Raw genomic sequence first — 24,777 nt, 5'->3', positions numbered from 1 at the left:
ATGATACAACTTTGTGCCCACTCACAGTGATTAATTTCTCCTGTATCTGAACCAGACTTGTAGCAGAAGCCCATGAAAATACAGTTTGCAAACACTGAACACTTCAACACTGAGAAGATATTTTTGTTAATTGCCATGAAGTACCTTCTACTTGCACTAATGCAGGAGTGTTTCAAAACTTGTATTTCTCTGTCTGTGCACTGTTCCAGGAGGCTGAGGGGAGGAATTATGATGATGTATCAAAAAGCATTATCCATTTACACCAAAATTTTGTGTTCAGCAGTCCCAAATGCTTGAAATAAAAGTGCAGGTGTGAATAGTAGTAAGATGTGGGATAGTTTGCACCACAGCAATTCTTAATTCAGTTTGTAATTCTTGATATGTAAACATTATTGAATGTCTGTGAGACCAACAACTGTTACCTTTTCCAAATGTTGCTGCTTCTCAGAATTTCTCTGCTTTGGCCAGTCTTTATCAAAAGAAAAATAACCAACAAACAAACCCACATGCTTTGTGTACAAGGCAGAAGTCAGGTGACTTTAGCAGTTAACTGGAAATACTGCACCGAATCTTCAAGTCATTTTCAGTGTACCAGCACAGACAGGTTGGTGGAGGGGGATGTATGATTCTCTCTAGCACATAAAATGTAGTCATTGGCATTTTGTCCTAAAGCATCTTAAATTTGAGATTTTGAGATTTTTAACTTCACACCTCTGTAATTTAGGCATTCATCAGTGTTATTCACAGAAATACTCAGTTCCTTCATGGATGAGCTCTCCTGCTGGGGGCACAGAAAAATTCATGCTTTGAAGGCAGCTTTAGGAGAATATTTGAAAGAGAAGACATTGGTTCCTTGCTCCTCCCTCAGTGCTTCTGCACTGGCTGTGTGCCCACAGCTCTCCTACTGCCATTGTTTGTGCTGGTTCAGGTTGTGATCTGTAACAATGCTGCAACAAGTTCCTGTGACCTACCTCGTACTGAAAAACTGGATTTCCTTCTATCTTCTATCTCAGAGGTCTTTTTTTTCTTCCATTCAATTGGAGTGCAGTGATTTCTTTTAATTTTTCCCTTTTTTCCACTGAAAGCAAGATGTAAGTGTGTAACTTACAAGGTCTATAAATAATTCCAATTTCAGTGGAGAGTCTTTGAGGTGTTGAATGACACACAACTTCAGGAATAACAGTGCTCCAATAAAACTAGTTTTTCTTCTCTGAGCAAAGATATTGTCTTAATTTTTAAGCCCTGAGTCTACAGAGGTTTAGGTGTGTGCATAACTTTGACTGGTGGCTTACTTCATTGGCATGATTAACTATTTCATATGTAAATGTTTGTAGGTTGAGGTTTTAAACTGGAGATGCATTAGCCACAGCTGTTGAAGGACTATTGTTGGCTCTCTCTGCCCTCAGTGATTATATAAGTTAATATATCTCTGATTTCTGAGTTTGCCTGAATGTAGGTTGTAGTCCTTTGGTACCTGGAAAACTGAACCTGCATTTTAATTGCACAATTTAAATCAGGTTAAGGTCTAGAATGTCCCTAGATGCCAGCTCTCAGTGCATAGGAAGAAAAATCACAATCCTTGAGTACCACTGTAAAAATAATTTTGTTTTTTTTACAGATTAATTAAAAGTACTTGGAAGAAAAAAATAATTTTGTGGAAGCAGAAAGGACAGCCTTATGCTAGTTGTGCTTTAGATCTAAGGAGATCTCCATCACCTGCTTCCTCCTCCAGTACACTGGGGAAGAATTTCATAAACCTTTTCCTGGGTAGAGTATTGACTGGGGAGGAGGGAGGGGAATTTTTAGCCATGTCAGCCCTGTGTAATGCTGTCTGGTCTGAGCTGCAGAACTTGCTTTCTGCCTCTTGCATTTTCTTCATGGGAAATCACATTTCAGCTGTCTTGAGCACATGCTTTCCTCAGTGTAGTGTTTGATGCTCTTTTCTGCCCTAAGGAGAGCGTGAGGGTAGGGAGGAGGAACACTGATGTCCCAAGGGGATGGATATTCTTTGAGGGCTGCAAGTACTGAGGACTATACTCTTAAATACAGGGCTCTTCTGCTTCCCTTCAAATGCCCATCCTTCTTTCCCTAAACATTAGTTTGGGTTGCTCTCCTGAAGAGAATGCACTGACATAGAGGCCAGCTCAAGGATTGTGGGATTTCTTCTCCAGCAACACAAGATCATCATCTTCATGAAGGAGTAGTTGAAATGAATTTTAAAGCAGAGGCCAAGATCTGTGTTTATAATTCTCTGTGGAACAGGTGGAGCTGGAATGCAGGTCTCCTAACAGCAAGGTTCAGTGTAGTGTGAAAGGCAGAATAAAGTCAGGAAGAATGTAGGAGCTTTACAGTGTGATAAATATTGGGATCTGGCTCTACATGTAAATTAGCATTCAAAGAGCAACTTTTGTATTCTGATATTCTAATTCTTTTCTTAGTCTGGGTCTCCATCTGTTTGCTTTGCAGTTTTTGACTTACAGGAAGTGTGTGTCATTTGTGTAGACCATATTGTTTTGAATTAAAAAAACCTAAAAAACAACAGCTTGAGTTAAAAATAATGTTGGTACAGTGTAATGCTAGGTTAAACATCCCCTTTAAAGCTGAAAATTTACTATGTTGGAGATTATTAATTCGGCACAGTTGGTATTAAGAAATTAAATTTTTGAATACAAGTAGTAGCATATGGAGAAAGGCAAAACATAGTACTGACAGGAAGGAATTCTGTCCACATAATCATGCTGGTATTTTAAAATACTGCAATTTCTAGTAGATCAGATCTATAGTTGAGGCTCCCAAATGGTATTTCCTTCTTTATTGTCCTTTGATGCATTTAGCTTAACACAACTGTATGGGTGTGTTTTCAGTGTCAAAAATCAACATCAAAAGTAGTTTGAATAATTCAAACTAGCTGTGTATCTGTCTCAAGTGTCAGGTGATGTTGGGTTAGCTGGGTTATAAAAGTGATATTTTTATTCCTCTTCTGCATACCAGACAGTGGTTAGGTTATTTTCTTCATCCCCAGTAATAGTGGCCTTCTTCTCATCCCTTTCTTTTTGCTCTTACTATTAGAAGAGGGAAGGAAATGTTCCCATTTTATCAACATTTCACACTCCATGATCAACCCAATTGAAGCAAGCTACCAAATAAAACCTATTTACTTTGGGTCACAGTCCATTTATAATTCTCTGGTTTTAATGAAATATTCAAAATAGCTGAGCAGGATTTACAGCTACCTATTTTTAATTTATCTGGTTTCAACTGAGGAAGATGTCTCATGAAAATACCATACTAAATTCAGAAAAGTGGTATTTAGAAAGTAGTAGAATCAGAGTGTTAGCTATTGAAAGGCAAAATACCAGAGGAATGACTGCAGCCTATGGCTCTCCAGGTTGTGGATGTTCAGAAGAGATGCTGATGCTGTCTGCAGGTCTCTTGGTTTCAGTTTATTACACTGCTCCATTGTAGTTATTTTGAAGCTCCCACTACCACTGCTGCTGAATGGTTTTATTATGGTTTTTGAGTGGTGTCCTTGAGCTTTACCACATTCTGGCTTCAGCCTCAAAGGCAGCTCAGCATCCCCTGTGCCCACAGCCACCCCTTCCCTCTGCTCCACACCGGGCCAGAAAAACCTCCTCTGGGTGCCCAGTGTCAATCAGAGCATTGAACCAGCCCAGCTTAAAAATAACCCTGGTAACCCTTACTCCTTCTCTCTTCTATTTTGGGGAGATTATTTTTAACAGGGATCAGTTTTGAGGTCTGATTTACAAGCTGGCAGTGTGGTACAAAGGAGGTGGTGCTCACTGGGATCCCTTAACCTGCAGCAGGGTCAGAACGGGGCTTTGGAGTCCCTAAAATGGTTTTGACACCAAAGTCTTCAAGATGGTAATGAGATAATAGAGTCTCAGTAAGAAAAGATGTGAGCTGGGATCTCTTTGCTGCCAGAAGTGTTCCTTAATTATGTAGGCAACAGAACAAAATTATCTGTCCCTGTAGATAACCACCCTGATGGGGATAATGATAGATATATTATTATTCCTGTCTAAATACATCATGGCAGAAGAAGAGAGCTGTTCTGGTTTGACAGCATCACTAGCTTTATCAAGTAATGACAAACATATTCACTGCAGTGGGGGATGTTTCCCGTGGGGATATATCAAATGTCACAGATTTTGGGGTGTGAAAGGAGGCAAAACATTTTCTTTGGTGAGGATACCCCTGGGAAGCTGGGAAAGGTGGGAGACAGAGCCTGATTGCCTGGGTGTCTGCACAATATTGTGTGCAGTTTGGATACTTAGCACAGAGAGAAAATTAGGGCCTCCAGCTTTTTCTTGTCCAGAGTTTTTATGATCTTAAGCAAGACACCTCAATCTCGTATTTACCTTTTTTTAGTATCCTCTGTCCTATATGTGTAAAAGAGTGATAAAAACATATCTTTGAGATGCATCTTGAGGTGCAAAACTAGTAGAAAATGTGGATATTTTTGCCTCAAGAATGTTAACGTTGTTCAGAGAAAGGAGTGGGAAGTCTTACAGACAGTATCAAAGATGTGGTGCTAGATCCTCTGAAATAATCCTTCCTTACTCTTTTTAAAATCTCCATTATCTTACCTACACAGAGCAGCTCCCTCTCAATGGGCTTCCAGCTAATCCAGTTGAGTTTACCTGATCAGAGTTTAACAGGAACTTATGGAAAGCTGCCTTTCCTATCCTTTAATAGCAGAATAAATTCTTGAATACAGATTAATTAAAGAGTTCTTCTGAAGCCTTCTTCTAGCATAGGGTCTGTGAGGCAGGCAGCCACTGATTTCATTTGTGGTTCTCAGAATTGAAACATGTATAACTATTAATGATTTGCAAATGAACCTCCTGAAATGTCTGATTTTTTGTCTGCATGGATAAATGCCTGATAGGAATGTTTTACTCTTATGTGACTAGGAATATCTAGCAAATTGCTAGATATTGCAAAGTGCTGTATTTTGTTAGTATTTATTGGAAGTGTTTTGTTTGGGTTTTTTTCAGCCCTTTGAATTCTGCAGTGCTTTCACTGAGGTATTCACATAATTCTGTTGAAATCCCACAAAGAATTTCCTTTAATTGGAGAATCTGCAGCCCAGGACTTGAGACAGTGGGCATTATATCCATGTCTTCTCTGTGGTTCAGTTCTTTTTGTAGTACAGAAAACCCTCACCCTATATTTTACTTGATTACTCATTTATTTGTTTAGTATTTGAAGTAAATGCTGATGCTTTGTTCTGAACTTGTATTTTTATCCAGTAAATTCCCATACCAGACCATATTTACAGGTTCAGAAGTTCACGTGACTTAATTTCTCTTGATACATCTTCTTTGTTTTCCTCTCAGAGCAGTCTTAAAGAACAAGGACAGATTAATTCAATTTATGTTGAAATACAAGAGCTGTCAGCTGAATTAAACAGGAAATAGGCATAATTTAATATGGAAATTCTTAAATATTTTCTGGTTTTAATCACAGTGAGAGACTATCACAAAATATTGGAGTATGCATAGATGAAATAAAATTATACCTGTGAGCCTCCCTGGTGTTACACTGGATCCAGCCACAGCCCTGTTGTGCTCAGCTGACTGGTCAGGGTTTTCCAGGAAAATTTAAGATTTTTTTTTTTAAGCTCCTAGGAAACAGGGTATCTTTTTACTCTTAAAAAGAAATGCCAGTAATTAAGCAGAACTTTCAATTAATTAATTTAAAGTATATTTGAGCTTCATTTTTTTAGTGTAGACTTTACTGTGAGCCTGTGAACATTTCTATGAGTGCAGATGCTGCTGCCTCAGAAAGATTGGAAGAGGGTTAGTGAGCCCTCCTTGGGATTTGTGTAAATTTAGAATGAGAACTATTTTATCTTACACTCTTTTCTGTTGGTGGAAGTTTCTGGCAAAAAGAGGCTTTTTGTTTCCAATGTGAAAGGAAGCAGCAGAGTTTATTGTGGTCCCAGGTGTTTGTTCTTGGCACCAGGTAAGGGAATAAAGTCATTGGGTTTGACTGTTCAAGCTTACTATATATTCATTAAACAAAAAGCAGCTAATGATATAGTATGAAAGACATTTTCCAAACTCTGATTTAAGGCTCAAAGGAAATTTCTCAGAGTTTATTAAACCTTCTTTCTTAGACTGAAGTCTCCAAAAATAGCTGATGGTTGAACTGCCTCTGTCACCACTCTAAACTACCCTGAGAGAGCTGGAATGGGGTAGAAGACTTCTTTATGCCTTTTATGCTATCAGGAAGTTTGATCCATTAATGAATTGCCTCTTTCTAGGCGTGACACTTTGAAGAAGCAGAGGAACACTGATTATTTGGTTGAAATTGCAGAGGAATTTTGACAATATAGGGAGCAGGCTTGTGCTCTCACCCAACGTGAATTTTCCTCCCTAATTAACATGAGGAGCTGTGTTGTGGTATCCACAGATAAAGTTTCTGTGGCAATTAAACTTCTTGTGAAAGTAGAACTAAAAGAGAAATGGTTTGATATTATGTTAGGGAGGACTTCTAACCAAAGGCACGTTGTAGCTTATGGGTATGGATTTGTGTGTTGGCACATTTCTCAAATGCTGTGGTGTTTTGAAACTCTTAACAAAGGGGAATAATGTGAGTTCAGACTTAACAGAAGTTTCATAAATAAAATTCCCTTCCCATTGGCCAGTCCTTGCAGTGACATCCAGTTTAATTTGTACTCCTAGAAGTTACCAAGCAGAAACACAGAATATTTCAGCATCATTCTTCTTTTCCAAGCATGAAAAACTATTGATAATGAAACTAAATCCTTGCTGAAAATATTTCTGACTCAGTTATGGGAAGTGCTGAGTGCACTGGGCCTCTCCCAAAGAGTTTTGTATTCAGCTCTGGACACATGCCAGTAACTGGAGAATATCTTCAACTATTTGTAGGTATGCGTTTCCTTTGTGATATCATCAGCGTATTTGCCCTAAAATAGCAAGCAATAATTAACACTTGTTCACACCATTAGGAATGCAGATGTTTCCCTATTCAAGTAAGTGGCTTATTAAACTGTCTGATTTGACAAATTTAACACATTCTGGTATCCCTGCCCAAACTTGGGGAGGATGAAAGGATGCCATGAGTTCTGTTCCCTGAGCACCCGTGCAGTCAGCAGTGATGGCTTGGTTTCCTACAGAGCAGGGAGAAAGAAATCAGTCTGGAGGGTACTTACCTATCCTGGCAGGAGAGAATCAGCTGGTGCAGTTTGTCTTGGAATGCTCTGTGCTGCCCTGCCATGCCATGACCTTGCCTTGCTGCAGTGCCTGCCTTGTGGAATGCAGCAGAACTGCCTGGCTCCCAGGAGAGGAGGAAAGCTGGGCTCCCCTGGCAGAGCAGGGCTCCAGAGGGCTTTGCAACCAGTGCTCAGTGCTGCTTTTAAGAGCTGCACACATTGGAAAGCAAAGTCCTCCAGGAGACAGTTTTACAGTTAGAAGCTGGTTTGGTTTGACCTTTAATCATTAGATTTGTAAGTTGGTGACCTATTTAAAACTCTTATTATGAAATGTGCAGCTCCATGGGACAGTGAACTTTGCCCAGGAATTGAATCCCAGTTTTAACCACAACATTGTATAATGATTGTACACACCTTTTAGGAGGTAAGGGTTTTTTTCAATGGCATTGACTCTTGCTGGAATTAGTAAATAAACTGTTCTGTTGAAGGATCCACCCTATATTATATTTTACAAAGAAAAGGTAATGTTGCATGTCCATGCTAAGTTTCCTGTGAATTTGGTGTCACAGTGGCATGGACTGTGCCAGTGTTTTTCCCTGCCAACATCCTAATGCCTATAAAACATTGCTTCATAAACATTTTTTTAAAGTCTCTTGAGTATTTATATATCTGGAGGGGGCAAAGCCTTGTAGACAGTATGTCCAGTTATATTCTTTTATTTTCTACTAGTGTTTTATCCTTTTAGAATGATTCTCAAAAGCAGATCTTGGTTCCTTTATTTTTTCCCAGGCTTGAGTTTGTCTCTTGGGGATTGTTTTTTTTAACAACCAAAGTGCTCAACCCCCCAAGTTCTTTAACACTTTCTGTAGTTTAACTTGGAGTAAAACCACTGTTTACCTGTTGCCATTTATTCAGCTTGCTGAAATTTCCCAATATAAGCAGGTTTTGAGCTTGATTAGACTCTGCATTGCCCCTTTTCTAATTCAGAGTTGTGTCAGCAAGATCTTTCTGGAACAAAGAACTATTTTCCAAGCATCCCTTCCACATTTCCACTGATGGGTTTTTTTCCTCTAGAGGTCTGCTGAGATTCCTGTAAGTGAATGCAAGTGATTTACAAACATTGCCTATTGACTCATTGTATTGGGAAGCTTTCAGGAGGTGGGGAAAGTGTCACCTCATAAATCAAACATTAATAATGAAACACATTTCACATAAATGTGGCTTTTTAACCATTGTGGTGTTATGGTATCATGAGACATGAGGTTTCCTCAGCAGCACCAAGTTGTGGTCCTTGATCCTTCAGTTATCTAAGCAAGACCAGAAAGGTTTCCCCAGCCAGAGGATTTTCCCAGGGTGTTTTATGGTTTCCCAGAAGTGGAGCCTGTGTGGGGATTGTGCCCGGAATTTAAACTATGCCCAGCCCCAGCAGATTCAGTCAGGCCCTGTCTGTTCTCTTCAGATCTCTGTTACATTGACATTCCTTTCCTGCAGTGTTCTCCTCAAGGACTTCTCCCTCTTTAGGGTTATGTGAACATTTTGGGATGTGTAAGGTCTGTTCTGGTGGTGAATAAATGCTCCAGTCCTGACAGAAAGCTCAGGAGGAATTCTCTCCTCACCTTCCCTGGTGGTGCCATCCTGTCACCACTTCTGTTGACTTTTGTTGCTTTACACAGCTTCAGCTGTACTTTAAACAGGATCTTGGGTGTGTATTGTGACACTGCAGTATTTTATTTTTTTAATGGGAAATGACATAATTTGGATTTTTTTCCCCAATTTTAAGCATGCATAGGGCAGGAATGGATAAGATGATCATACACTGCAAATACTCTGGATCATTTGGATCCTAACATTCAAATCCTATGTGTTAAGGAATGTCATCTCAAACCAAATTGTTATTTAGTATTTGTTCATTTTCACTGTTTTGTTAGGAGTTCCATTTTCTAGTGCAAGTAAAACCTTTGTGGATGCTGCTGTAGGGTCTGTCATATTAGAATGTGCCAGCAAATCAATCAGTGCTGTGGAAGCAAGAGCCAGACATGTAAGGACTAGTTTTCTGGCTATTTCTTTTCAGGAAATTTTCCTGCTACTTTTGGTTAATTTGTTTCCTAACTCATTATTTTTAGAGCTCTCATACAAATTATACCTATTTAACTAAAAAAAAACCAACACCAACCCAACCCTTTTGCTAACTTGATTTTTCTAGTGGCCTCTGAAGCCCCTGTTTTACCTAAATACATAACAAATCTTGTGGTTTTACTTGCCTTCCCTGAGAGCAGCCCCAGGCTACATTCCATGACTCAAATGGGATGCTGAGGATTTCTTGTGTTATTCCTTTTCTTAAATATTATTTCAGAGCTGTGGTTAGTGTAGGTGTACTGGGGAGGAGGGAGAAGCTGGGCTTTTTGCAACCAGCTACTATGTCTCAGTTCCAAAAGCAGTCACTACAGTAAGGAGGCTTGAGATGAGCTCTGCAAGGCTGGATCTGACTCTGCTTGGGTGACACCTTCCTGCTTCACAGCTGTGGCAGCTGGCTCTGCATTAGTCCCAGCATGTGGGAAGATGTATTTGATGTGGCCTAAAGACAAAAGGTTGTGTATTAATGAAAGGCCTTCGTATTTGACCATCTCAAGTCATGTAGTTCACTTTTTAAAACTCAATTAACACAAACAAACAAGAAAAAAAAAAAAAAGGCCAAAAGTAACAGCAAAAACCCATCCCAAAAAACCCCACTGTGTCTTAGTGCAATGATCAATTGCTCTTTACTTGTTGTTGATCCTGATTTTGAAATCCCAATAAGAAGTTCAAAGAATGTGGAATTAAATTCTTTTTCCATCCCAGATGGACAATTAATAACCACAGTGAGAAGATTGCTTGAGGATTGCTGGTTATAGTTCAGATCAGCAGGACAGGCATGAAGGCAGCTTTCAATATTTTATTGCTAATTTGGCCTAACAAGGCACAAACACTGATCTTTATCCCATTATTGTAATTCATGCATTTTCTTAGAAGTGAAAACTGCCCTTAGAACACGGGGAGGACTCTTGTAAACAATATGTAACTGTTCTGGTAAACTAAACCCTGTTATCAATGGGTTTATGCTGGGGCCAGGAGCTGGTTTTATTTTTCATCCCATTTTAAGATCTGATTGCAGAAACTCCTCCAAATGTAGGGCATTATGGAGTTTGAAAGGTCTTTGAAATAATTACTTTATAGCAATTTTCCACCAAAGTATCATAGTTGTAGTGAGAAACAGGAATGAGGGAGAGTTTTTGTGGCAGTTTTACTGTGCTGTGACATTTCTTCTTAAAGCACTGACTTTTTTGCTTTATATCTACAATTTTTTGGGGATGAAGAATGTTTTCCTGCTTTTTCTGTAACCTTATCATTGCCTAGTTATTTGTCCATTGAATCAACTGCTGTTTCATCAAAAAAATCTTGTACAATTGCTGATTCCATTTTTCAATTTCCCAGCCTTGTAGTCATAAGCTGAGTGAGCCATATGATGTTCTATATTGAACAACTGTTACTTTTAAAAACAAATATAGAAACATTCCCCAAAATGGGTTTGGTTCAGATACAGTGAGATTGCAGAGAATTTCCCCTCTCTCCTTCACTTTCTCTTCCTTCCTCCCTTTTCCTTTAGAAAGATATTTTCCTCACCGTGCTCTGATACAGTTGAAGGTGACTGACAGTCCCCCAACTGCCAAGAAATTATAAATCTTCAAAATTAAAGTATCCAATGAGCATAATTCCAGCAGTGGGAGACAGAAGACTGAGGACTGGAATTAAGATTTTGATTCATTTTCTATTTCCTTTAATAGCAAAAGGTCAACAGTGCAATCTGCAAATAGTAAAAATTAAGCAAAATCTTCTTACCTACTTCTGAAAGAAATGTAACTGGTCTTTTTGTTCATGAACAGTTCATAAAAGCAGGGAACAAGCTGACATTAAAACCAGATATAAATGTCATAATCTCTTTAAAAGGAATCAGAACAAAATTTAGATGTGTATTTTGTGTTTGCTCTCCTTTTTGTGTATGTGCAACTAGGGAATCCTTAATAGCAGTAAAAGGACAACCAGATTTGCATCTGATGTGCTGCTTCCATCATTGGTATTCATAGTTGTGTGATCACACAAACACATGTGCATCTTATACCTGCCAGGAAGAGTGTGCTCTGAAAATCAGCAGCACTAAATGTACTGTAAGATACCTCTATACATTTTTCAGATGCAGTTTAAAGGATTTACTGTTCTTCTGCAGTTCAGGTGTTAATTAAGATTCTGGTAGGAATGTGAATTTTTTTAAAAAACTCTTTTCAAAGTGAAACTTTGGAATGTGTCCCCTTTCTTTCTACTACATTGATAGCAAAGGAATGCCAGAGACTGATATCCCACGAGAAGGAGGAACCTTGAAGCAGCAAAAATGACACATTTTTCTTCTTTAAAATAATTCTGTAAAGAAAAAGGGTGTGGATACACAGATTAAATGCAACAGCTGTTTTAAAGGTCTTTCACTGGTTTAGATTTTTAAAAAAAATTATTTTCTACTTAAAACCAGAATTGAAAGTATTTTACCCAAAACGCTTCAAAGCTCTGAGAGATAGCCAAGGAACAGCCCTGGTTGTTGATAAGAGCCATGCCCACAGTGGTGTCTGTGTGTTTTTTAGTCACCAGGCTGCTGCTGTTCTCTGAGTCTCTTCAGAGCTCTTTGGCTGACTGATAGGAGTTCAATCCCGTGTTGCACACGCACTGCTGGAGCCAAAGTGCATCTTTCATGTGCAGAATGGAAAGGGCTTTTGCTGGTGTTGTTAGCTTGTGTTACAGGTTCAACAAAACTGAAGCATTGCATTTTTGACTGTCTGCTTTCATATCTTGGCTTGCAGTCTATAAGGCTGAGACAAAACATGATCTAGCCTTGTATCACTGTCTTTCTTCTGTAGTTCAACGTCTTTTTACACTGTAAAAGAATAAATTTACGAAAGTGGTACAGAGTTAAGTAAGATACAGATGTCTGTACAGCCCCTGAAGATCCTTACTTGCTTGCAAAGTCATGCAAAACTTAATTATCATTATCATTCATGTAGGAGTTACAGAGAGGTAGTGTTTCATTGAAGAAAAAAGTCACAACAGCCACATAAATGTAAAATACAGTGACACCATGAGTTAAAGAACAAATGGTACCAGATAGCATTGATTATTAAATTGCCAATGAAATTGATATTAATGAGATGTTAACCCTTCTTGCAGTAGGTGATTGGATTCAAGCATTGATTGAGAAGCAGTTCTTAAGGTGTTGAAAAGTGTTGAAGTCCAACTTAGAAAGCCAGCTGAACTTGTAGTGAGGTTCTAAAGCTTGGTTAAAGATTTTTGTTAAATCTGCTCCATTTCCTGCTCATTGCAAAACAAAATGCTACATTACTGTTTGCTGAGTCTCCTGATCTCTAACCCATTCCCATAACACTGTTTTCCCGTTTCAGGAGTTCTATGAACACACAAAAACCCTTTGGCAGGATGAAGGTGTGAAAGCCTGCTACGAGAGATCCAACGAGTACCAGCTGATCGACTGTGCCCAGTAGTGAGTATTGCTGCACTGCCCCTGGGGCTGGGGAGGGTTTGGTGTCCTGGAAGAGGAGTGTGTGGTGCATAATGAATTCTTGGTAATCAGCTGTCAGAGGTGGGACAAACTGGTGTTCAGTTAGACATTGAAATATCTACATCAATATCTACAGCTACAGGTGCTTTCAAAAGGTTTTAAGAAGGCCCCTTAGTGAGGAATCAGTTTTATTGTCTGCAAGGCCAAATTTCCTGCCTCTTCCACTTGGCCCATCCTCTCCAGAAGTGAGTTGCAGGTGCTGCACAAGTAGGTTGGAGAGGATGTTGGTGGGAAATAAACCTGTTTGTCACTTTGGTTTCTAGTTTATTGAACTGGAAACAAAGAGATGGGAGTGACAGTCATGGGAAGCAGCCTGTGATCAGTCACCAGAGTTCTGCTTGTGTGCCTTCATGCACATATCTGAGAAAGAGTCATTCTCTTCTGGTATTTATACTGCTGGGATAATTAGTGTTGTCTTGAGAGTCTGCTGCATGTTTGCAGTTATTTATCACATCCAGCAATATACTGTGGCTCGGGATTTTTTATGGCAAGGTGCTCGAGTTAATTGTGACCATTCCTGGTAGTTTTGTGGTGCATGCTCAAGAATTGCAGGACTTGAGATTGAAATATTAATGGTTAAAACTGTTCTTGGTTTGTTTATATTCTCTCTGCTTCTTTTGGAGAAGCTGAAACAAGGTTTAATGGTCAAGAAAATGAAGGTTTCTTGTTTCACACGGTGATGGCAACTGCAGTTTGTCTAATACTGCATCTCTTAAAGAACATCTGATGAAATAAAATCTGTAAGGTTCTTCTTTTGTTTGTTTGTTTAGGTAGACTTAAAGGTAAATCAACAATTAGCTCTGTTTGAAAAGAGACAAGAGAGATAATTTTACTGTGCCTTGCACAGCTCCAGGTTTGTAGGAGCCTCTTTGAAGTTTTGCCATTGTTTCCAGAGTGAATTTGTTTGATGTGTAACGATGTCTTTTGCATTAGGTGACTAATGTTTGATCATTTGGCATGGAGCTTTTTGCAAGTTCACTTGCTACAAAATAAAAAAGTACAAAGATTTTCATTTTCAGACAAGCACCAGTAACTTTTTTGTTTCTAGTGTAAAGCTGATGGAGGAGAGGGAGAGCTGGGTTGTTTCTGGTTACTGTTTGTTAATCTCTTCTGTGCTGGGAAGGAGGAAACTGTTGAGCACTAAGAGGGTTTTGTGTTGCCCTTTTTCTGCCCTGAATGCACAGAAAAAAGCTGAAATTCTTATCATCCCTGGACATTGACTTTTCCATGGATCAGCAGGGGAGGTGGCCCTCATGATGGCTTTACCATCCTGCTCCATCTAGTGGAACACTTAATTCTACTTCATGGGCTGTTGTGCCAGAAATAAACTTTGAACATTGCTGACAAATTAGATTTTTTTTTCCCTAAAGAAAATAAAATAAAAATTGCTGTTTCCATCTAAAAATATTTAATAATTCTAATATTTATTCATATGATAGTAACATATATGACACTATAGTCTTGCAGAAGGAGATTTCTGATTGTTAATTTTGACAGTTCTTGTCCTTTCTTGCATTTTTGACTATGCAGTGGTGTTTTTAATAACAGAATATGCACAGTAGGAGTTTTTAATGGCAAAGTGTTAACTTGGAGGTTAATGTCACATTGAAATGCTGAGCTTGTTTTTATCACATTAAATTTTCAAGGGACCTAACAAAAATCACTTCCTATGAAATCTGACTTGATTGATACATTTAAATTAACCTGGTGAGCATATACTAACAAAAGTGTGGCAAAGGCAAAATAGAAAATGTATGAGATTTATTAAAGGAGGGCTGATTAATATGAGTGTGCAAGTTACTGTTGTTAGTGCTAATAGAAGTTAAAAGAGAATATTGTGCAAATTCTATTGGAGTTGTCCATTCTTTCAGAGAGGAGTTTTGGGTTCTGAACAGTTTTCCCTTTTCAAGTCCCCATTTAAAACAAGAAAGTTACACTGAAAAATGGCTTTTCTCTTTCAAGATCAGTCTGGCTTCCAAAAATCCTTTCTTGCTCTTGAAAATTGAATAAAATCTTAAATGATAATGGATTCTTTGCTCAGTGATTTGCCTTAAAATTTTAAACTATGTTTCTTGTTCACAAAAATTAACTTTTTAGAGTTGTTTGTAAAAAAAATTAATTCTTTTCAACTGTCATTTTTTGAAGGCTGAATTGTTCAGTGTAAAGTTTGTCTTTGTATGGGCTTATTTAACATTCTGAATTTTTTAAAAAGGAGGTTTTGTCAGTGTTGGGACACAGTTCTATGTAGGAAGCTTTGCAAGGAGATTCTGCCAAACATTTAAAATTCAGTTTTGCCTGTCTTTTGGCAGTTCTGCTTTCCATGGATAAAAACTGGTTCTCCATGTAGACAGCTTAGCTGTAGTCCAGGAGAGGGAAGGGCTTTCCAGGAGTCAGGGGTGGAGAATTCTTTCTGGAAAAGAAAGGTGCTGGAGAGATGGTAGCTTAAACTTCTGCAGAGTTTGTGCTGAGGAAAGATGGGGATTTGCAGATGGGTCAGGAGCTCTCCTAGATGGGCAGAGCGTGAGGGAAAAGTCACTTTTTGCTGCATGTTCATTCTCAAGAAAGTGGGAACAAATCTAGCTCTCAATGTTTTATCTCCCTAATTCCAGTGTGGGGGTTCAGAGTCCAAAAATGGTATTTTTCACCTGTTCTGGAGCAGCAGCTTTAAATGTACCGTGCTTGCTTCTGCATCTCTGCAACTTCCAGTGTCTTCCCATGAGCAGTGACATTATTACACACTCTGATTGCTGTCCCACCGGGTCTCTGGTTGTGTTGCTGAGAAAAAACAGCTTTACCAAAAGCCACAGGTACCATCCTGGCCTCCCATTTCCCTGCAGTTGTGGTCTTTGGAGGTGTGGAGCTGGGAGGGCTGGCCAGCAACCTCATCTGCTGGAGAGCCCTTCTGGACCCTCAAGCTCCCTGGCTAAAGGAAATTGTCACTTTGGAGGAGCCCTGCTCGTTTTGAAAGAGTAGCTGCCTCCTCTCATCATGAGCTTTACTGTACTTCCTGCCCAGGCATATTTTACAGTCTTGAGAGGCAGAAAAAGGAAAGAAAACTTGTTTCCTTTTTCTTAACTGGCCTTACTAAGAAATCAGTTTCAATTCTGCATTTAGAACAACACAGTCTGTGACATTGTCGCCAGTTTGTATTTCAGCAGTGGGGAGACCAAATTTCATTGCTCTTGCATCTTGTAGGGATGTGCAGAGTGTTTGTATGAAGCTGCCATGTGATCCTGCTCTTGGCTAATAATAAACAGAAGAACACAGAAGTGTCTAGAATACAGAAAATCCCAAAAGGTGTTAAATTATTTACCATCCTTCATATGTTTTCCCTGGAGGCACAGGGTCACATTTTATTTAGAATATATTAGTTATTAATAAAAATCTAGGAGCCATTTCCACTGTGATGTGCCAAAGCCTGTTTGTTTGTGTTTGACAGAAGGCAGATTTAACAAACAGGATCTCTTTGAAGTGCTGTTGTTGCCAATGCTTCTACCTCGGGATCATTTGAGCAGCTCTGCTTTTACAGCCTCTCGAGTGCCCAGCAGAGCAGGCAGAGCCAGCAGGATCTGTCCCTGGCCATGTGCTGCTGGTGGCATGAGGACATGGAGGGTGCCCAGGCTGTCCTGGCAGCTCTTACCCAGAGCCTGAAGAAATGGCAGCGCAGGAGAGGAGCCCCTGCGTTGATGTCAGGAGCCTTTGGGGTAACTATTCAGCAATTTAGGAGCAAAGCCTGGCTACTGCATGAGCCTCCTGGTGCTTTTCTAGAGTGGCTCAGATTGGGCTGTGCCCACAGCTCCCTGAATTTTCCCTTTAGCCTTGGCCACTTGTTTCATTTTGTGCTTCGCTTTCTGCCGCGCTCTCCCTGCGGATCCCCTCGCCGGCGCTTCCTGGCTGTGCCTGGGGTGGCAGAGGAAGCCAGGAGAAGGCAGAGAGTGCAGCCCCCGTCGGAGCTGCCATGGCAGGAAGGGCTGGGAGCAGCACCAGGAGCCCTTCTCACGCGATTTCCTGCCTCCCGCTCCTCTCCTGCGCTGCCATTTCGGGCAAGGAGCAGGCTCTGGAGGTGCACGGTCACGTTTCTGGAGCCTCTCTGATACCTTGAAACTGTGCCAGGCTCCTCCAGAAGGGTTTTATGAGGAGTATTTTTTAAGATGTTTGTTTTTAAAATACTTATCAAAGAAAGGCAGGGAGTGCAGCTATTAGCCGACTGCTGTGCAGGGCTGCTGAAGGATCAGCACGTGTGGACACACGGGCTTTTTGATTTCTGAGGTTGTGAATTCTTTATATTTTTATTAAGATTTATGGTGTGTTTTATTTCTGGATTTGCAGACTTGCAGAGAGCAGTTAAGAGCCCCAATCTGTGCACTTAATGATTTTCTTCCATGTTGAGTTCTCTTCATGACAAAGTTCCTTTCATGGAACGTGTAGTAAAGTGTGTTTGCTCCAAATCTCACCTTTTTAAACAGTGCCTGATTTATCAGGGGTACTACTGTTAGTCTCATTTCTTATCCATGTTATTTATTACTTTTTGTTTTTCCCTTTTACTTTCTTTCCAATCAATGTGAATTTGACAGGGTGGTTTCTCTTGTCTCCAGCTCCTCTGAGTGCTCACATTAAACAGGACAGGAATTTCCCTGGCCCCTATTCCTGGCATACACGAGCTTCTTACAGACAGTGACAATGACATTGTTAAACATTCCCATGAGGAAGAATAATATTCATGTCCCCTTTCTCTGGAATAAAACTGACACAGCCTACTGCTCTGTGAATTCCTTGGCAAGCCAAAGAGTAGGCCCAGATCATCTAACTCCTCATTTTTGGTCTTGATTACAAAATCCACGTTATTCTATTCCAGAGTGCTTAGAGATAACTGAATTAGGGTCTTTTCCCTGCTCGTCTTCAGCTTGAGGGAATAGAAGATCATGTTTTAAACAAGGTTAAATTTCAATTAAAGAAATGCAGCCCAGGCTATGCAGTTTCTGCAGTCTGGTGGGGTATTAGGTGTGTGATGGGGAGCACAGTAACTCCCTGTCTTTGCATGACTTCAGTGAAGTCACTACCAACAGCACGAGTCCAAATATATAATAGCTGAAATACACCCAGCTCCTCCACGTGTTGCCCTCTCTTGCTGACTGTCAGTAGCAGGGATGTGCCTGCTGGCAAGTGCTCTGAAAACCAGATTACCTAAATTTAGCCAATAAATGGATTATGAATCCAGCACATGTTCCCACTCTTGTCACAGCTAATCATAAATTCATAATTTCAAGCTACACTCAACCCCAGATAAACTCTTCTGTCTTCAAAATAAATTGCATCCCAGTATGAAGCAAGATAAACCAAAAGGTGTCCTGGAATAGGTTGCTTGAGTGTTAGGAATCAGGTGCTGCAGTAAGGAAGATACAGAGTTGATGGGCCATCATGGCAGAAAGACCTTTACAAGCCCAAAATGAAAATAATTGAGAAGTCATACCCCAGCCTTTTGAGGTCTGTGTGATGCCCATTGCATCATCCAGAATTGGTGTCAAGGGGTTTAACTCAAACAGTTAAATCTGATTTCTGCCTCCACTTTTACTTCCAGCCCCCTGGATTCATTGCCTCCATTCATCTGCTGCTTTTATTTCTCCTCTGTTCCACACATCTGTGAATGTGCCAGTTCCTTTCTGGCCTTTGGCTGCAGATGCAGCTTCCTTTCCCTGCCTGCCTGGAAATACTGAGGATTTGCCTTCAGCTGGAGGCAGGGCAGACCCATTTGCAGAGCATGAAAAAGCTGGGTTGGAACTTCCTCCCCAATTTCTTGACAGAGTTCTGTGTCCAAATACTCAGACTTTGCCTTTTAGTTTAAATGCATCACTTGCTAATGCCTGCAAGGGTTAAGGATAAACCCTGGTGTTCATGGATGCCTGATTCAGTGGAAATGGATGTTTTATATTTGCTTTCACGTGTGAATGGATTTGTTCTCACAACAGCTATTTCTTTGTTTCACACAAAATTCGCATGCACATTTGTTCAGGTTAGGCTTGCACTGGATCAAGAGTATTTTCCAACGTTTGGCATGAATGTTAGCTTTTTATTTAATAAAATTTGTCTTTAAAATAGTAATTTTTTCTGAGATCAGAAGCAGATACCCACATGATTTGGTCAGTAGATTGCTGTGCTCCTCTAACTGAGGAGTTTAATTCTGAATATTGGAGGAACATGGGAGAGTGTGATGAAGGCAGGGTTAGATACCAAACTTACTGACAGTTTAGTTCTCTGGAGGAGAATACTGGAGTGGAGTCCAGGGGGTAGTTTGCTCAGGATGTATCTCCATTAATATTTTTCTTTATTAGTGGGCTTTGAAACCAAAGTTGTTATTACCAAAGAATGTAAATGTAGAAGTAAGTACTGCTCCATAAACCTAAGTGATGCATCTTCAGAAGATAATTCTGTACTAAAAGTATTTGGCTACAGTCCAGAATTCTGCAGACAAAGTTCTTTAGCCAAATTTCTTGATGGGTGGCCTGTACCCATAATGTTAATTAACAGAGGTAAAAATAATTCAGTAAAGAGAAGAATGGATTCCTTGTTACTAGTGGTAAAAATGGCAAACTGTGTTGTTTGATAAGAATATTATACTTGCATCACCAGGTGATTTTAAATATACAGATAAATGTGACAAAAATATGCCTAATCCCAGGGATTTCTATTTCCAAAAGAGAAGGTAATCTTGAGCTTTGTTTAAAACAAATGTCAGATGCATAGTTTTGTAATTGCTTTCAAGTCTGTTTGGCTCAGTAGTGTCTGGACTTCTAAGTCAACATATTTCTGATACCTGTTCAGGCTTCTGCTTTGTTTTTTGTGGTTCTGTTCTCTGCAAACTTACAAATGCAAATGCAGTGGAATTTTTTTTTTTTTTTTTTTGTGGGTGGTGGGAAAGGGTTGCAATGCAATGCAGCAGGAGATGGAATATAAGCCAAAACCTTTGGTTAATTAAACTCTCACTAATTTCTGCATATAATGGCAACAGGTTCCTCATTCCTTCCCACTGTACTTTTTTTCCATCCTCAAAAGTTTTTGTTGTGGCATTAAATCATAGTGTGAGTGAATGTGGTAGAAATGTATGAAAAAATTTTGTGTACTGAAGCTTTTGGAGGAGATGCTGTGAATATGCTGAAAGCTCCAGATCCTTGGGTTTGGCTTTGCTGTACATGGATCTTGCAATGATATTCCTTGGGTTTTTTGTATTTTTTTTCATATTTTCACCAGGCAGAGAATATGCCTTTTTTTCTAGTAAGGAAAGTGCAGCAAATTCACCCTAAAAGTAACAGTTTACTGCAGGTGAAACTTCTGTAATTGCATTGCTGAAATGTTTTGAGAAAATTGGAATGAGTGAAATAGTAGATTGTTGTGTACACAGTAATCCTTCAGTCCTCTGGTTTTTGTGCAGACAGGTAGGTCAGTCTGAACTGGGAATGAATGAATGTCAGAAATGAATTGGTCAGAATGAATTAGGGTGAGAAGTTAAATGAGAGGAGGAATTGTGACTGTCAATTCTGTAAGTTTGTCATGCACCCTGGGTGTACTAGACTTCTGTATTCTTAAGTTTTAACCATAAATACAAAAGATATTCTCGGTTTTACCATAAAATTCCCATAAGCTCATTATAAAGCAGAGCAAATGACATCTTGACTTGTGAGTATTGGACTTAATGAAATGGCAGTGTTGCAGTGCTGTACTGGTGAAACACTGGGGCTGTCAAATGGTGAGAATCAACCCAAGCAGCTCTTACAACTCACGGTAGTTCTGAGAATGTTTTCACTCCCCCTCCCAGGCTCTTGCAAGGTCCCTTTGTGCAAACACAGAAAGCCCCAAACGAGGTTAGTTTTGAGCTGTGATTCAAACAAACAATTCAGTGTGAGACAGAAACAAGAGGAATAAAAGCCTTCCACAGGGGCTGAGCAGCCTTTCCTGGGAATCCCTCCTGCCAGGAGGAAGATCTGCAGGCACAAAATACAGGGCAAGCTATAAATAAACACTTGAGGAAACAAGGAAGAGCGTGGCATTGGTTGCATCATTTTTGCAGGGCCCGGGTGAGGCCGGAGCATCGCTCCTGGGTGGGTTGTGTGGCTTGGGAAGCTGCTGTGGGATGCAGTGCTGGACTGGCTGGGGGGCTGGCAGGGCAACCCCAGGTCTGGCTGCTGCTGTGGAAGCCACAGAAAATGCAGCTGCAGCAGGACAGGGCTGCAGGAATGATGGGCATCCCTGGTGCTCCAATAGCCACGCTCCCGAGGCAGGTGGGACCAGGATTTTTTGGAGTTTGCAGTTCATCCACCTGGGTGAGTGGGTGCTGGAGCTTTTTGCCTGACCTTGGGAGCTGCTGTTTGTGGTGCTCCCCGTGAGCAGGCACAGCTTTTGGAGCACAAAGGGTTTTATGAGAGCTCTCGTGGCTCAGCTGCATTGCTGCAGAAAAGGAACATCTCAAGATTACCGATGACAATTAGGAGAATACTTTTATCAAACATAAGACCTAAAAAGCTACTGTAAAACCTCATTAAAATTGCTTAAAAAAAGAAACTAAAAGCAACCATGTTCCAAAAGATGGAAGGCAACAGAACATTCCTGATCCAAGGATGAAATGAGGCCAGTGCATTTGCTGGTACAGTGTGAAAGCACCAGGTTCAATTCCCAATTATTCCCTGGGCTGAAACTCTGCAGATCCATCACTGCCAGTCCTGGGGAGAGGCAGCTCTGGATGCTGCTGATTGCACATTCTCCCCTTTCTTTTTCCTCTTCTGTGAACTCCTCTGTTGAGTGATATGCCAAAGCCTTTCCTTCACTGGGGACTTCAGTTTAAATTCCTTTTGTCTGGGTCTTGCCTGCAATCACAGGTATTGCTGAAGTTACTGTTTTTAGAGACCCCTGACAAAGATGTCTGGAGGACATTTGGTATAAATTCACCAGCAGGCTCAAAAGTTTATTGAGACCATGTGCTTGCATGCAGAGAACATGGTCATAAAATCCTGACTTCAGGAGGGGCAGGCTGGAAATTTAAAAGTAGATTAAGCTCCTAGTAGGTGAAGAAGTTCTCAAACTGAAGCTGAGTTTAAGTAACTTTAAATACAGTATTTTTAGTATGTGACTAAGTTCTAAATAAACTGAAAGAAATTGCTGGCTAATTTTACATGTGATTAAGAGTAATTTTGTGGTAGGATGTCATTGATAGGTTTTGTGATTTTCAACTGATTACTCTTTAGTATATTATACATTGATTTTGTAGCTGAAAAGTGTTAAAATAAGTTGTTGTAGTTAAATATAAACCTCTGGTAACTATATTTGTGTTGTGGTACACTAATTAAGTCTCTGAGAAGGATATGCACCAATAAAGCTAAATTGTAATGTGTTCATTATGGAAGTGAGGGGTTTCAGGGTCTGGGTGATAATTTACACTTGAAATGTGTTGGCTGCCCAGCAAATTTTCAGTGAGTGCCTTGGGCACTCTGCAAGGTTCCCCTTCCCCCAGAGGGCTCGTGTAAACTGCAGCCTGAGTAAAAGCTGGCAAAGCACTATTTTTAGGAAGCCTCCTGCAGCTGAGGGAGGGAAGGAGCCTTGGCTCCCAGGCTGCTAAAGGAGCCACATCCAGCCCAGGTCAGGTGGCCAGGTCTGCTGTGGGATCTTGGCTGGGAGATTTGTGTTTTTGAAAAAACAGATCCTTCTGAACCCTAAGTGATTTTTGTAAATGAATGAAAATAGCAATAAACGTACAAAATCCCCACAACTGGTAAACTGCCTTGTTTGTTTATTGCCAGTGTTGGTAAACTTGCAGATTTTCTGAGGCCCACACTGCTCACCACTTCTGCTGTTAAGATATCTAAGAGGGACTTTAATTACACATTTATAATCTTACAGGATCAGGAGGTGTGTGAAGGGACTGTGAAGTTTTGTGTCTGACAAGACAATTCTCTTACATGGCATCATAAAGCGTGGCTGTTCTCTGGATATTCTTTCATCAAACTGAGGCTCAAGAGTGAGCCTCCTGATTGTTTTGGTGTTTTCATTAGCCCTCCCTAACATCCCTGTGTGTGCCATGAAGAAGAGAGTTTGCAGTTAAGGTGTGCAGACTCCTTTTCTTCCCTGGCTTGGAATGGCTTCTCCTTGTTTATTCTGGAGAACCCCTTGTTCACCTCTGTCCCAGGGAGCTGAACTGCTTTAGGATACACAGTTTGTTATCCCAGACAGGGTTTGGTGAAAGAGTTTGTAAACTGATGCTTTGATACAGCTCCTCTTCAAGAGGATTATTAAAGCTCACATCTGCAGAAACCCTTGGGTGAGTTTGGACAGTGTGAGGTTTAAGTCATATGAATGAAGGATGATCAATCTTTCATGGTTCTAATGCCAAGAAGTATTGTGATGTCAGCAAGAATCTTGATCAAGGTCTTGGCATCAAGATTCTTGATCTTGAATCTCACGATGGAGTGGTTTGGTGGAAGGGGTGAGAGGACAGGTTTAGAGATCTCCTGGTTTACCATGATATATTCCCCAAATGGGCATTCCAGACTCTGGGATCTTACCATGTCTCATTAAAATGCAGATATTAGTACGTTGTCTGTGTATTTTCAATGCTAACTCCAATTCTCTACCTCTGTTGTTCAAAATTTGTTTCAAAAATAAGGTGTGTGATCTGTATGAAGTGTGGAATAGCCTTATGTGAGGTTACAAGTACAACAGACTCATTAGTGGCACAGTGGAACAGTTACCAAGGGATACACTAATTAAAATGGCCAGTTTTATAAAGCTTTTTGGAGAAGAACATGTCAGACTATAACTTGCTTTATTGTGATTAATGTGGCTGTTTCAGTAAATCTGAAAATACCAGAATTCCTCTGTGCTCTCTCAGGGCTCTTTGCTAGGTGGGATGCTTGGCCCTTGTCCATTGCTGCTGGAGCTCTCTCCCATCCAGCTCTCTCCCCAGAGCTGAGCTGCTCTGGGAAGCAGCAGTGAACATTCAGGGCTGAATGGAATCATCACCAGCTCCCTCCAGACCATCCCTGCTCCGTTTCCCTCCCTGGGCACGCTGTGGATCGAGCTCAGGCAGGGAAAACAGCACAAGGCAGGACTGGACAGGTCACAGCAGAGCTGCTTTCATTAGACTAAAAAAAACCCAACCAAACCCCAAGCCTGGCCCTCCACCAACTTTTAGGATCAGAAAGGTGTTGAGCCACTTCCCAGTTTCAATCTGATTGGAGCTGAGCCTTGCAGACGCTTGGGAAGCTGGAGCTCCACTGCTGCTTAATTGCTTCTTGTTTTGAAGGATAAGTAGGAACTTTACTTAAAAATAGTAACTTTAGTGTTCAGTCCATTAAATTTGTCACCAAGATAATTTCACTGGACTCCCAGCTGTTTTCTTATTGGAATTGTGAACTAAAAATAGGTGGGATTTCTGCTGGTGTGTGCAGAGGCTGGTACCTCCATTTCAGCTCTAACTTTCCCTAATGATGTGAAATGTGTTTGTTTCCCTCAGAGCTTTCTTCTGGGCTGTATTTCAGAAGGTCCTGCTAATTATGCCAAAATTGTGCACTGTGGTTTTCTGATAAAGTCACGTGGCACTGAAGAATATGAAACTGATTTCCCTCAAGACAAGTCTTACAAATGGAAGGTTGATGCCGCACCCAGTGCATTTTTCTTTTTCACCAGTCTGCAAGAGATGTTTGTAGTAGTTGAACAAATACCTTTTAAAAACAAACAAACACTAATGAACACAGGTTTGTTACTATTATTATGAGGGGTGTGATTTACTTTCTCAGCTCAGTTCTCATGAGCAGTCCCTTTGTTGTGCATAATTGAAATCACAATGTAGATTGTGAGATAATGTGACAATTACCGTGTTTGTATTGTGTGAAACACGGGGTTTTTTTGAAACAAACCTCTGTAATTACCAGAATCTGTA

The 24,777-nt window shown here is 40.3% G+C and overlaps 1 protein-coding gene across 2 annotated transcripts in view; it reads left to right on the top strand.

Annotated features, from left to right (window-relative positions):
- Positions 1-24,777, top strand: part of GNAS (GNAS complex locus) — a 129,358-nt gene that overhangs the window by 82,331 nt on the left and 22,250 nt on the right. For both annotated transcript variants that reach the window (XM_059862568.1, XM_059862569.1), the window contains exon 5: positions 12,679-12,776. In XM_059862568.1, the coding sequence (XP_059718551.1) occupies positions 12,679-12,776 (98 nt within the window). The remainder of the gene's footprint in view (positions 1-12,678; positions 12,777-24,777) is intronic.

The sequence above is a fragment of the Haemorhous mexicanus genome, chromosome 18, assembly GCF_027477595.1.
Source record: "Haemorhous mexicanus isolate bHaeMex1 chromosome 18, bHaeMex1.pri, whole genome shotgun sequence".
Taxonomy (NCBI): Eukaryota; Metazoa; Chordata; class Aves; order Passeriformes; family Fringillidae; genus Haemorhous; species Haemorhous mexicanus.
This window is presented reverse-complemented; position numbering and strand designations above follow the sequence as displayed.